Below are 15,266 nucleotides of genomic sequence, written 5' to 3'. Positions count from 1 at the left end.
CAGTAGGAATTAAGGTTATCTGGGGATTAGGCCTTGGCCACTTTAAACAAAGGCAAAACATACTCAGTAGTTGCTGGAGGCTCCACCTACATCACAGCAAGTCTCACAGGGTGCTAACCCTGGCTGCAAGCGTACCAACATTTGGATGCATAGATCACTGGTAGTGCAGGGCATGCTGAAGGTATGGGCAGAACTGATCAGGCCAGAGCAAGGTGAACACATGCAAGGAAGGGCTCCATGGCTCCATGCTGTGGACGTAACTTCAAAGCCCACACTTAGGAAGTTCAGAAGGCAGAGATGGATGGTAAGAACTCAGACTCTCTGCTGCTTTATAGTCTCAGGGTCATGTAATGGCATGAAGCCTCAGGTGCATCCCCAGCCCTAGGGAGGTCACAGATCACCTGGTACTCACCTTCCACTGCACTGACCTTTCAACACCTTTACCGTTTGAAGATGCTACTTCCCTGCAGGAGTCCACCGCATCTGTATCCAAGATGGCGAAGTCCTCCACCCACTTTGACTCCAAAGAGAATGAGGGTACCCTATGAAGAAGCCTCATCCCCACTAATGGAATAAAGTGGACTTCCTCAGACCAAGCAAAAACTTCCAACTGCAGGACAGCTGTCTGCTATGCAGTATGTCTGTGCATTCACTGTATAGAAATAATGGTATGAATCCATCCAGCAATGTAGCTGCCAACTAAAGCTGGGCCCAGGGATGCTTGGACATAATATGGACATGATTATGTGACCCATGAATTAAGGGGCTATGAGGGACAATGCTACTACTGGAGAATACAGCTGTGAAGTATGTGTCGCTTTTCAGTGTATGCAAACTCAAATGAAATCAATACCATCAGCTTAGCTATGGCCTTGGCTTTTGTCCAGGCTAACTTCGTCACGATGTAACATGTAGAAATACAGGTTCAGTGTGGAAAAGAAACACGCCCCCACCCCCCAAACCAACCCAAACCAACCCAACCCAAAGCAACTGGGGGTGGGGAATCAGGTCAAGTGAAGTAAATTCAATTTTTATTCTTCTATACAATACATGGATATGTGGATAAGTTTTTCTTTAAGAGCTTGCAACCCTGAGGCAATGTCTGTGGGTACATAATGTATAATGCAACAGTAAATGAAATCTGAATGCAGAATGACAATGGATTTCAAGAACATAATTTAACATTGTAAAATTGCACATTGTCTATGCTTCATCTATTCTCTTAATCCAGCTACCTCTCAATTGTCTTGCTGTCTTCAAACTGGACATCCTGACTCTACATATACTTGTCATATATAATGGCTTCCTTCTGAATGAAACGTAATAAGTTAACTTGGGATTTAAATCTAGGGGGTCTTTATCTGGGGAGTGTATTGCTAGAGGTGTGCCCAGTTTTGGACCATAGCATCTGCCCACATAAAAACTTTGGCCCCAAAGGAAGCTGGCTGCCCTGACTGTGGTAACCTTGAGGTTTCTGAGGGTGCTCTGGGATCCACCACAGGAAAGTTTTTCATCAGGGTATGGCACACTAGACAAGACAGAACATAATATCTGTTGGTTTTAGACTAGTGAATCTACAGCCCCAGCTTTCATGGTGCATGGCCCATCTTGAGAAAGCAGGCCACAGTGGGATCTGCAGTCTGATTGTGGTACTCGGGCTGGAGGGCCTGGTACAAGGACCCCCATTCTGGTTCTTATTCATCAGCTTAACAGATGGCCATAGAAGTGGTACAAAGCTATTTTTGAATATTCCATTTTGCAAAGTTTTACAAACAATAGCGAGGGCAAATGCTTTTGAGAAACTAAAGGTGAGTTCGTTCTATTACATATATATTATCATCTTCCTTCTGAAGAAAACACCCATGTGTAAATAAAGCGCAGACGAATGCCTATAAGATGACTCGAGCTGTAAGTGCGAAGGTGACCTTTGCCTGGAAACAATCACCAGACCTGGAAAGCAAATCTCAGGGACTGGCCCCACTGGTACCCAATGATCCCGAGTTCCCTCTGTTCCCAAAGTCAGCCTTTCTGAGGAATCTCCTCCACCGATACTCATTTGTGTCAGAATTATTAAAAAGATTAAGTGCAGCTTGGGCCTGGTGGAGGGCAGTGGCTCTGCCCTGGTCTTACTGTCTGCCCGCTCTCCTCACTTATCAGAACTCCTGCGCGGCCGGCGGAAGCTGGACACGTTTTCGCTGAGGGCATAGATCCTCCGAGAGAACTCCTCGAATTCTCCCAGCACTTGCTCATCGCACTCCACTGCCACTGCACTGTCCACTGGGATGCAGCTGAGAGCTTCAAGTTGGTCGCCTGAGGTGAAGCCTGTGGCTTCCAGGCCAATGATTTCTTCTGCTTGCTCCACGGCACAGCAGAGCTCAGCTGAGGGGGCTGGGTGGCACTGGCCTGGCAGCAGTGCACTGGCAGAGCCAGCCTGCTCACTGGGCAGTGCAGTGCCATTCACGGCTGCCAGGTGCCCAGGAAGGGCTTCCCCTTGCTGGCTGGAGTCCGAGTTCCCATGGGCTGCACTTACACTGTTGCCCAGGTCTACTCCTATTTTCTTATTTTCTTTGGAGAAGTCCAGAGAGGTGTCCAAGGAGGAGGACAGTGGTGTGACCTTCCTCTCAGAATCTCCCATGGTGGGCATGGCCACTCCAGGCTGTGTCAATGCCGAATTGTAGCTGGGAGGAGGGGTTTTGTATTGGAGTCTCTCATTCTCTGAGCTGGCCCGTTTTCGATGTCCTTTGTCTGGTGAAGGGATACCCCCAGAGAAGCCTACATCTGCACCCCCAAACATGGAGCTTTGCCTCTTTGGAACAGGGATGGCACTGGAGGTGTGATGTCTGTCGCTAGAAGACAAACAAAAATGAGAAGTTACTTTCTGCTTCAGAACTCACTAAGACCTTCTGGGACCAGAGACATATTTTAGCATATTAATAACAGCATATTTTAGATTTGAGATAAAAACAAATCCCCAAACAAAAGTAGATTATTATCAGTCTTAGATGGTATTTGTTATAGTGTTTAAAGCAAGAAACACCACAGAGCATGCTGAAAGGAGGATACAAATCTACTCAATGTATTTAAGACAAGAATGCCCATGGTAGGATAGTGATAGAAACCACCATGTCACTTGGGGAAAAGCGGAAGGCTATAAATGGACCTGCAAAGAAATGTGCGACATTCCCAGGCATTTCTGTAACAGTTGTTGGGCCCCTTGGTGCTCTCATGCTGGCCTTGACTATTCCATCCTACGAAAAGGGCTCAAGCAGGATGAGTTGTTTACGGTAACTTGCTGATGGATGGTCTTTCCAACATCTACTACTTATCTTCTGGCATCAGGGAACCACACAGAGAGCATCAAGGGAACCCTTCTTTCTTTTTAATGGAACATTACCATGGGAAATGGCTTTTCTTTTACAAGGCTGGTCACATACATTTTTATAATACTTGGTCTTCAGTGCTTCCTCTGAGCCAGGAATAATAATCATTGTTCAGCCACACAAAACTTTAGTTTCTGAAGTAATTAAACTTATATCATTTCACTTGGGCCTTGCAAAGGCATTGTCAAGAAAATAGAGTAAGCCTGAAATAATAAATAGCCATCAGTTAATGGAGTAGAGTAGCAGATCCTGAGCCATGGCTGCAACTTTGCCAGCAAAGCTTGCAGGGAGCACTGACAAGAGTTCTAGATGTTACTGTGTGGGTGAAATTAGCTTCAATACAACTTTATCAATGACAGCATACAGAGGCGAGGGGTACAGATGATCTGACGTTTATCCTTCAGATGAGGACACACACACAGAGGTTAAGGGGCTTGTCAAAGCGCAGCTGCCATCAGGCAGGCCTGAAACCACATAACAACTGGGTACTACCTATGCCAGGTCTGCAGGAGAGACAGAGTCAGAAGTGAGAGAGCTCTACCTCCAGGGAGCATCCAATGTTGCAGGAGAAGGGCATTTACAATTATTCTAGTAACATTATTTTCAAATTACAATGCCAGTTGTACTCTGATGAACGAGGGATCTACAGTGCCTCTTGTGTCCAGAGAAACCTGCAGCCACTCACTGCTCATTCTCTGGATTACGCTATGGAAAAGGTACTCATGAGGTGTTCCCCCATTGTCCTGGCACGTTTCCCTTGGCCATAGTATGGTGTCAGAGAGCTTCATAAGAAGAAGTGGTCCCTGGGATATCTATCAGACTGGGCAAGTGGACCAGCAAATGACTGTTTCTAGTTCTTAAGAACAAAACAGAGGGAACTCCACAGTGGGATCCAGCACACGCAGACACTGCTGAGGCCCCTGTGGCAGTTCCGCCTCCATCCATGACAAGAGGACAGACATCAGAGTATTGGAACTGTTTGCATCTACCAGAAGGGAACCTTGGTCCCATACCCACCAGGAGAGGAAGCGACTCCTGCTACACCCACCAGAAGAAAGGATGAGAAGAGGACAATGTAAAAGCACATTCAACAACAGAAAACCCAATATGACACTACCAGAGACTAGGAACCATACACCAGCAAGACCTGAACATCACAATGCAGATGAAGCAGAAGAGAATGACCTTAAAAACATCTTCATGAAAATGATAGAGGCCCTCAAAGAGGACATGAGAAAATCCCTTAAAGAAATGGAAGAAAAAAAAAAAAACAAAAAATACAAGATATCAACAAATCTCTCAAGGAAACAAGTTCAAGACCTAAAAATTGAAATAGAGACAATGAAGAAAGCACAATCTGAGGGAATGCTGGAAATAGAAAAGCTGGGTAAACGATCAGGAACTACAGACACAGACATAACCAACAGAATACAAGAAATGGAAGAGAGAATCTCAGGAGTGGAAGACACACTAGGAGAAATAGACTCATCAACCAAAGAAAATCTTAAGTCCAACAAATTCCTAACACAAAATATCCAGGAAATATGGGATAGTGTGAAAAGACCAAACCTAAGAATAATAGGTATAGAAGAAGGTGAAGAAATCCAACTCAGAGGCACAGAAAACATATTCAACAAAATCATAGAAGAAAACTTTCCCTACCTAAAGAAAGACATGCCAATGAAAATACAAGAAGCCTACAGAACACCAAATAGACTCAACCAAAAAAAAGAGGTCTCCTCACCACATAATAATCAAAACACCAAATATACAGAATAAAGAGAAAATAATAAGAGCAGCAAAGGAAAAAGGACAAGTAACATATAAAGGCAGACCTATCAGAATTACACCTGACTTTTCCATGGAAACTCTGAAAGCCAGAAGGCCCTGGATAGATATTCTATCTACACTAGAAGACCATGGATGCCAGCCCAGACTACTATACCCAGCAAAGCTTTCAATCAATATAGACGGAGAAAACAAGATATTCCATGACAAAACCAGATTCAAACAATACATATCCACCAATCCAGCCCTTCAGAAAGTTCTGGAAGGAAAACTGCAACCCAAGGAAGTTAACTACAAACAGAAAAATATAGGCAATAGATAATCCCACTTTACCAACAGCCAAAAGGAAAAAGGGGTAGAACCCCTCACACAATTTTGCCACCAACACCAAATCAAATACAAACAAGAATGAACAATCAATGGTCATTAATATCCCTCAACATTAATGGTCTTAACTCGCCTATAAAAAAGACACAGATTAACAGAATGGATAAGAAGACAGAATCCATCCTTCTGCTGCATACAAGAAACACACCTCAACTTCAAAGACAGATGGTACCTAAGAATTAAAGGTTGGGGAAAGATTTTCCAATCAAATGGACCCAAAAAACAAGCAGGGTAGCAATCCTAATATCCAACAAATTGGACTTTAGTTTAATCAATCAAAAGAGATGAAGGAGGTCACTTCCTACTCATCACAGGAGAAATCCATCAGGATGAAGTCTCAATTCTGAACATTTATGCCCCAAATACAAAGGCATCCTCGTTTGTAAAAGAAACATTACTAGAACTCAAATCACACATAAAACCACACACAATGATAGTGGGAGACTTCAACACTCCACTCTCACCACTGGACAGGAACACCAGACAGAAACTTAACAAAGAAACAAAGGAACTAATAGAAGTTATGGTGCAATTGGACTTAACAGATATCTATAGAACATTCCATCCAAATACAAAACAATTTACCTTCTTCTCAGCGCCACATGGAACCTTCTCTAAAATCCACCACATACATGGCAACATAGCAAATCTCAACAGGTACAAAAAAACTGAAATAACCCTCTGTATCTTATCAAACAACCATGTTTTAAAGTTAGAATTCAACAACAACCTGATTTACAGAAAACCTACAAACTCATGGAAATTAAGTAACACCCAATTGCACAATTCCTGGGCCGAGGAAGAAATGAAAAAAGAAATTAAAGATTTCCTAGAATTCAGTGAGAATGCAGACACAACATACCCAAACCTATGGGATACTTTGAAAGCAGTGCTAAGAGGAAAGTTCATAGCGCTAAGTGCCCACATGAAGAAATAGGAGAATAATCACACTAGAGAATTAACCGCACAACTGAAAGCTTTAGAACACAAAGAAGCCAATACACCCCGGAGGAGCAGACACCAGGAAATAATCAAATTGAGGGCTGAAATCAACAAAATGGAGAAATTAGGGATAACAGGAACATACCTCAACATAATAAAAGCAAAATACAGCAAGCCAACAGCCAACATCAAATTAAATGGAGAGAAACTCAATGCAATTCCTCTAAAATCAGGAACAAGACAAGGCTGTCCACTCTCCATACCTCTTCAATATTGTCCTTGAAGTTCTAGCTAGAGCAATAAGACAACGCAAGGAGATCAAGGGAATACAAATCGAAAAGGAAGAAGTCAAACTCTCACTATTTGCAGATGATGTGATAGTCTACATAAGTGACCCGAAAAACTCTACCAGGGAACTCCTACAGCTGATAAACACCTTCAGCAAAGTGGCAGGATACAAGATTAACTCAAAAAAATCTGTAGCCCTACTATATACAGATGACACATTGGTGGAGAAAGAAATCAGAGAAACATCACCTTTTACAATTGCCACAAACAACATAAAATACCTTGGGGTAACACTAACCAAAAAAGTGAAAGACCTGTACTGTAAGAATTTTGACTCTCTAAAGAAAGAAATTAAAGAAGATACCAGAAAATAGAAAGATCTCCCATGCTCTTGGATAGGTAGGATCAACATAGTAAAAATGGCAATCTTGCCAAAAGCAATCCACAGATTCAATGCAATCTCCATCAAAATCCCAACACAATTCTTCACAGATCATGAAAGAACAATTCTCAACTTTATATGGAGAAACAAAAGACCCAGGATAGCCAAAACAACCCTGGACAATAAAGGAACTTCTGGAGGCATCACCATGCCTGACTTCAAGCTCTATTACAGAGCTACAGTCCTGAAAACAGCTTGGTATTGGCACAAAAACAAACAGGTAGACCAACGGAATAGAGTTGAAAACCCTGACATTACCCACACACCTACGAACACCTGATTTTTGACAAACAATCCAAATTTATACGCTGGAACAAAGAGAACATCTTCAACAAATGGTGCTGGTGAAACTGGATGCGGACATGTAAAAGACTACAGATAGACCCAAGCCTTTCGCCCTGCACAAAACTTAAGTCAAAATGGATCAAAGACCTCAACATAAACCCAGCCACACTGAACCTAATAGAAGACAAAGTGGGAAATACTCTTGAATTAATTGGTACAGGAGAATGCTTCCTGAACATAACACCAGTAGCACAGACACCGAGATCAACAATTGATAAATGGGACTTCCTGAAACTGAGAAGCTTCTGTAAGGCAAAGGACACAGTCAGCAAGACAAAATGGCAGCCCACAGACTGGGAAAAGATATTCACCAACCCCACATCTGACAGAGGGCTGCTTTCCAAAATATACAAAGAACTCAAGAAGCTAGTCTCTAAAACACCAAACAATCCAATTAAAAAGTAGGGTACAGAACTAAATAGACAATTCTCAATAGAGGAATCTAAAATGGCTGAAAGGCACATAAGAAAAGTGTTCAACATACTTAGCCATCAGGGAAATGCAAATCAAAACAACTGAGATACCATCTTACTCCTGTCAGAATGGCCAAAATCAAAAACACCAATGACAGTTTATGCTGGGGAGGATGTGGAGAAAGAGGAACACTCCTCTACTGCTGGTGGGAGTGCCAACTTGTACAGCCACTTTGGAAATCAGTATGGCGACTCCTCAAGAAAATGGGAATGAGTCTACCACAAGATCCAGCAATTCCACTCTTAGGTATATACCCAAAAGAAGCACATTCATACAATAAGGACATCTGTTCAACGATGTTCATAGCAGCACTATTTGTAATAGCCAGAAACTGGAAGCATCCTAGATGCCCCTCAACTGAAGAATGGATAGAGAAAATGTGGTACATTTACACAATGGAGTACTACTCAGCAGAAAAAAAAAAAAAAAAAACAATGGAATCTTGAAATTTGCAGGAAAATGGATGGAACTCGAAGAAACCATTCTGAGCGAGGTAACCCAATCACAAAAAGACAAACATGGTATGTACTCACTCTTATGCGGATTTTAGACATAGAATAAAGGATTACCAGCCTAAAATCCACACTGCCAGAGAAGCTAGTAAACAAGGAGGACCCTAAGAGAGACACATACATGGTCCCCTAGAAAAGGGGAAAGGGTCAAGGTCTCCTGAGCAAATTGGGAGCACGGGAAGAGGGGGGAGGGAGATAGGAGAATGAGAAGGGGAGAAGAGGAGGGGTGCGGCGGACATGAGAGAGCAGAAAGGTTGAGTCAGGGGAAGAATAGAAGATAACAAGAATGGAGATACCATAATAGAGGGAGACATTTTAGGTTTACAGAGAAATCAGGCACTAGGGAAATGTCTGAAGATCTACAAAGATGACACCAACTAACAATCAAAGCAACAGAAGAGGCTACCTTATATGCCCTCCCCTGATAATGAGATTGATGACTGACTTATATGCCACCCGATAGCCTTCACCCAGCAGCTGATGGAAGTAGAAGCAGACACCCACAACTAATCACTGAACTGAACTGGAATCTAGATGCAGAGAAGGGGGAGTGAAGAGTAAAGGGGTCCAGACCAGGCTGGTGAAACCCACAGAAACAGCTGACCTGAACATAGGGGAGCTCTTCCTGGGATACCAGCATGGGACTGATCCAGACCCCAGGAACATGGATTTCAGTGAGGAAACCTCGGAAATACGGGACCTTCTGTAGAAGTTCAGTACTTATCCCTAGTATAGGTGTGGACTTTGGGAGCCCATTCCACATAGAGGAATAATCCCTGAGCCAAGACACATGGGGGTGGGCCTAGGACCTATCCCAATGGATACGATAGACACTGATGACCGCCCCCCCCCCAGGAAGGCCTCACCATCCAGGGGGAGCAGAAAGGATATGTGATAGGTAGGGTTTTAGTGGAAGGGGTGGGTGGTAAGGGAAGAGGGGAAGGAGTGGGAACTGGGATTGTTATGTAAAACAATCTTGTTTCTAATTCAAATAAAAAAAATCTGCAAAGAAAAAAAAAAAAAGAACAAAACAGAGCAAAATCTGCTAGCCTCTGTGTAGGTTTTCAGGTACTAACTATGCTGTCAAACCCACTGTGATTGGCTGAGCTATCCATTTTGGCCAACCGTGTTTTACTCTCTGAATGACCTTGCAGGCTGACCAGGTAAGTACATAAAACAGCCCCAGCAGCCCTCAGCCTGTTGCCTCAGAATGGACAAGGCCAGGAGGGCAGGGAGCTGTGGGAGAGGTCACTGAGTGTAACCAGAGGCCAGGCACTTCATGCCTCTTGACTGTGAAGGGCGAGGGCCCTGATAGCCCTGTGTGACTCTGGCACCATTGCCCCCTCATTTCCTGCTCTACCCTGCTGACAAAGGAGGCAAGGAATAAAAGACACAACGCACCTTCCTAACAGCTCTCCTTGACTTTTGCACAACAGAAAAGATGTGATTTTTCCTCCTACCCGCTACACTGGGAAGGGAGAAATCATTTTCCTGAATGTCCATCTCTTACTTTCTTAGCACCCCGGTCCTCACGCTTCTGCCATGGGAGCACGGTCGGCTGGTGAGGGGTCGTTTGGGGTGAATGACCACACCTGCCCTAGACTCAGTCTGACCCCACAGCCCATGCTGACTAGTATGTTCCAGATTCTACCAACCGGGATTTCTGCATCCCGAGGCAGGTACAACACAGGCTGAACGCTACTTCTGAGGCCTTCCCAGTAGTCTGTCTCAAAGCCCGGCTGTTTACCCCCATCTCTCTACAGATTCTCAGGCTTCATGGGGCAGCCTTAGTGGCATTCTGTGGCATCTCTTTGTGACATTCTTTTCTGGGTCACTCAGATATTTATTTATAGGAGCTCAGGAAATGAGAGTATCTGATATAAATGGGAAAATTATCAAAATCCACGCTCTCCTATAAACGGTGAGAAAATGAAGCCAGATGTGATGAAACACATCTGTAGTCTTAGCACTAGGAAGGCCGAGGCAAGAGGGTTGCAGTGCAAGGCCAGCTTCAGAGGCTCAGCAACATACGTAGGGACTTTTGTCTTTTCCCTCTTAGGTTTGAGCTATGTGAGATGAAAAAACTTTAAAAGATTTTATTTCATGTCATTTTAAAAAACCAAAGAAAGGCATTTCTTGCTGCCTGGGCTACCAACATGAACTGTATTGCTAAGCACTGACTGAGTGAAGGGCCCTGCAGGGTTTCCGGGCCATTGGCACAGGGTGTGGGCTACAGGACTCAGGCTGACTAGTTTCCCTGCTCTTCTCAGCTGACCCCTATGGACTGTGTGCAGTGTGTATGAGTATGTGCATGGTGGGTACATTACATTTTGTTCTGTGAGCTCTGGGTATTGAATTACTGCAAGTCTCAGACATGATGTTTTATATGTGAACTTTGCAAAATTAATTTTAGCTACTTGGAATGGGTGTTTCTACATGTAGAATCTTAGCAATATTACAGATTTTTAAGATAGTTGAGTGCTGAATAGCTAAGCTATTAAATGACATTAAAATTATATATTAACTATGCATGCAGTAATTTATACTTGTAGGAAAAAAACATAAATATAAACTACATACAACAAAACCCTATCATAAGCTATTACCCATCAAGTAACTATTATTGATTTTGGATGTTTTCCTTCCAGACTTCAATTTTATGTTTAATTAAAAAAGCCCACAGTTTTGTGGTATATAAATAACTCTATCCTGCTGTCATATGTTATTAAAACCTTTGGGTAAATATCATTTTAAAAGGCTGCTTTAATGAATGGAATGCTGTAATTTATTTAATTATTCCCTCATTTTTAGGATGTTTCTAAACTTTTACTGTTATAAAACAAACAGTTGTTGATTTCTTAGACCAGTGACCTGAGTTTGATCCTGGGATCCACAGTGTTGCAGGGAGGGGTAGATGAAAATCAACTTAGCAAACTTGCCTAGTAAATAAATACAAGTAAAAATGATAGCGATCAAAAAGGCCAATAATCTACTAAAAATAATGGTGCACAGGTTTTAAGATTTTATTTACAGTTCTTTTTGTCTGATTATAGCATTGCTTTATGATAATTTAATCTGATTGAAGAGTTTGAAACTCAGATTTACTAATTATGACCAATTTTTAAATGCTATTGACAATGTGCTCTCTCTCTCTCTCTCTCTCTCTCTCTCTCTCTCTCTCTCTCTCTCTCTCTCACACACACACACACACACACACACAAAAAAAAAAAAAAACACACACACACAAAACCAAGGGGCTTGAGGATACAGCTCAGTGATGGGAACGTTCAAGCTTAACATGGGCTTAACACGGGGCAAAGCAGTGTTGCCAATGGAAGGAAAGGAGGGAGGCAGAGAGGTAGAGGGGAAGGAGGGAAGGAAACAACACTTCCCTGACCACTGGCAGGGGTTGTAGCAGGAAACATGTAGCTTTTTCTGACATCCAGCCCCTGCATTCTGAGCCCTAAACTTACTGGGGTGCAGAGCCTACAACTCAGGCAAGCTGATGGAGTCCACTGCCTCTCCTTAGTCACATGCCCTGAAAAAAATAAGTCTTCTAGCTTGGGTGTGTCCAAACTGGAAACACTGTATCTGGGGTTTAGAGCTACAATTATAAAGAATTTAATTAAAACAAAACAAAACAAAAACCCCACAACAGTTCAAAGCTATCCTAATTACAGATTTAATGGACATTGTTTAGTAGAGGTGGGGGGCAGGGGCAGAGATTGGTAAATAATCCAACCATATCAGTGGCAGCTAAATGACCTAACAGCAAACACTTGCTGTTAGACAGAAAGGACTTCAAAGGTCAAGCATCAGCATGGGAAGAGGCCAAGTGGCTTGGAGTCTAAAGGTCAAAGAGGACAGTCTGGTTTAGGTTTGGATTCCACCAGCACTCTAAATGAAGGTGGTTCATGTCTTTCTCATTCTGGGAGTCCTCATCTACTCCATTCACCTTCCCTGATCTCCACAGCTCTACCCAAAGACTGTCCTCTGGAGAAGAGATGCTCAAAGGCCTCCACTCCACTCCCAGCTTGGCTTGATTGTCCCTTTATTTAGAGTTACAACTCTCCATTTATTAGTTACATGACCGGGGCAGTTTTTTCCTTTGCATAATAGATCATCCGACCTTGCTTAAGACTAAATAAAGTAACATACTTAAAATCCTTGGCAAAGCTGGGGGTGTTGGTGTGTGCCTGTCATCCAGCTCTTGGGAGGTGGAGGCAGAAGGATCAGGCTACAAAGCAAATTTGAGACTGACTGTCTCGGGAAAACAAAACAAAAACCAACAACACAAGGCACTGAGGCAAGGGTAAGAGAGTGTGAAAAAGAGTCCGGAATGAATGAGCAAAATTTGCCTGCTGTGAATGCGCAGTCTCTTCCCTCTTGAAGGATGAGGTAGGGAAAGCTTTGAATATAGCAGAAATGCTTAAAATGCCCTTTTCAGATGATCTGCCAACTGCTTAGGGACCACAAGAACTTTCCAGAAACCTTTGAGGTCTACATTCCAATTGTCCCTGAAACATAGTTTTTCTCTACATATTTAGCTCATGGATATATATATATATATATATATATATATATATATATATGGAAACCTCTATTTCCCTGACCTAAATCAAGAAGACTGACCAGGTATTTAACAGTTTGTACATGGACTCCTTGCAGTGACACCAACCTGTAAAACAGCAGAGCTGAGCACCACTCTACTGTCCTGGTCTCACCATCTTCTCCTCCTCACCCTGTTTCTGACTGAAGAGAAGTGGTGAGGACAGAAACACCCCTAGTAGGAAGTGATAGCCCAGGAAATGATTCTTGACATCTTCTACTTGCAATACTGTGATATTTTTCAACTTGGCCCTTCGGTAAAATGGTTATGGCAGTACATAACTGGCTAGGATGGCAAAGGCATGTAATCCCAGCACTTCGAAGGTAGAGGCAGGGGGATTAGGAGTTTAAGGTCATCCTCAGCTGCATACCTACTAATTCAAGGCCTGCCTGGGATACATGCCTCAAAACACCACCACCAGGGGCTGGAAAACTCAGTGGATAAAGGTACTTGCTGCTCTCCCAGAGGCCTGGAGAGTTCAGTTCTGAGCGGGAGGCTCACATTTCCTACTATAGCTCTAGGAGGTCCAAAGCTCTCTCCTGACATCCTTGGGCACGCACTTCAGTCTTAAAAAGACAGGACTGTCCGTGAGCTGGAGGCCAGCCTGGGCTGTTATCAGTGGGTCCCAGGCTAGGGCTGTATAGTGACTCTGAAAACGTAACTCATAAAGCTAACATCTGTGAAGTACTAAGTGGTAAGCACCCCGTTAGCAGCCTTACATAATATAACATATCTATACAATGTTACAAAACAAACAGCCCCCCATTTACACAGGAATGTTGCAGCATGGAGGTTAGGAACTTGAGCAAGGACACAGGCCCCTGGGAAGAAATCTGAGGTTTACCAGAGCCTGTACGTATTGGCTCCTTTCTCTGTCTTGGCTCATAGGACTTTAAAATCTCTGCTGCTACCACTACCTACATTTGCTCTATTCCCCCTGAGGAAGAGGTGAGAATCAGGGGAGCATGTTTAGGCCAGTGAGAGGGCAGCATCCCCATGTCTTTTCTTCCTACAGTTCCATATGCTGTGGGGCATTCTCACACCAATTACATGCAGAAGCCAATTCTACTTCGAACTCCGTATAAAACGCAGAGGGAGGGAGAAAATGGAACGAAGAAAACCATGACAAGTTACCACATCAAGAGAGTTCATGAAGCCGGGCAGGCTTTATTTTAAAATAATTCCTCTGATTCTCTTTTGGATCCATCAAGGAATGTTTTATCTGTCTACAGCAGGGATGGGGGTGGGGGGGCCTCTTGGTGGGGGTGGGGGGCCTCTTGCTATGGAGTAGTGGGGGGACTACAGCTCTCGGCCTCAGGTAAGTTTTCCCCTCTCTGCAAATGCTTCCTCTGAGGAACATTATCAGATCACAGCTGGTCAAAACACTAAATCCTGATTGTCAGGATCCCAGCCAAAATCTACAGCGACAACTCAGAGGAATAGGGAGAGAGAGAGGGAGGGAGGAAGGGAGGGAGGGAGGGAGGGAGGGAGGGAGAGAGGGAGAGAGGGAGAGAGAGAGAGAGAGAGAGAGAGAGAGAGAGAGAGAGAACTTTTAGATAATATTTGATCTTCTTTCTCCCCCTTGCAGCCCTGACCTCATGGCTCTACCTAGTGTGTTTAGGTTGGTGTTCGGCCATCAGGCTGTTTGAAGCTCCAGGCACTGCTCGGCGCCAATATCATGTCAAGTGTGCTAAAAAGCAATAATCGTTTCTCACCTTCTTAAAGATTACTGCTAAAATAATGCAGAGCAATGACAGGGCTGTGCTCGGCGCCAAAAGCAGGTTGCCAAGGCGACGCTGAGGCAGGATTACGTCTTTTGGCAGCTAAGAAATTATGACATAAAGTTAGTTTAAAACAAAACAAAACAAACTCCATAAATTAGACTACTATTCTCTTTTCAAAATTTAGCCAAGGGTGGGATTTATCTTTCTCCTTTCCATCTCTCTGATCAAGTGGAAGCCAGGGCCTTCTCTGTGGAAGCCAAATTTAACAGCTAGATCTTATCTCCCAGGAGAGAGCGGGGTTAACAGTATTAAGCAGGGTCTCCTGGCCACAGGCGAGGGATCTAAGGGCCTCTCACCATTACCAGATAAGTAAGT

General features: G+C 43.5%; 1 protein-coding gene across 4 annotated transcripts in view; it reads right to left on the bottom strand.

The window, feature by feature from the left end:
- Nucleotides 1–1,009: 1,009 nt before the first annotated feature.
- The window catches only part of Uvrag (UV radiation resistance associated), a 253,318-nt gene continuing 239,061 nt past the window's right edge, over nucleotides 1,010–15,266 (bottom strand). For all 4 annotated transcript variants that reach the window (XM_027407741.2, XM_035442366.1, XM_027407740.1 and 1 more), the window contains one exon: nucleotides 1,010–2,846. In XM_027407741.2, the coding sequence (XP_027263542.1) occupies nucleotides 2,147–2,846 (700 nt within the window). In that variant the 3' untranslated portion in view covers nucleotides 1,010–2,146. The remainder of the gene's footprint in view (nucleotides 2,847–15,266) is intronic.

Source organism: Cricetulus griseus, chromosome 3 (genome assembly GCF_003668045.3).
Source record: "Cricetulus griseus strain 17A/GY chromosome 3, alternate assembly CriGri-PICRH-1.0, whole genome shotgun sequence".
NCBI classification, from domain to species: Eukaryota; Metazoa; Chordata; class Mammalia; order Rodentia; family Cricetidae; genus Cricetulus; species Cricetulus griseus.
Note: the sequence above shows the minus strand (reverse complement) of the source record. Positions and strands in the feature narration are given on the sequence as shown.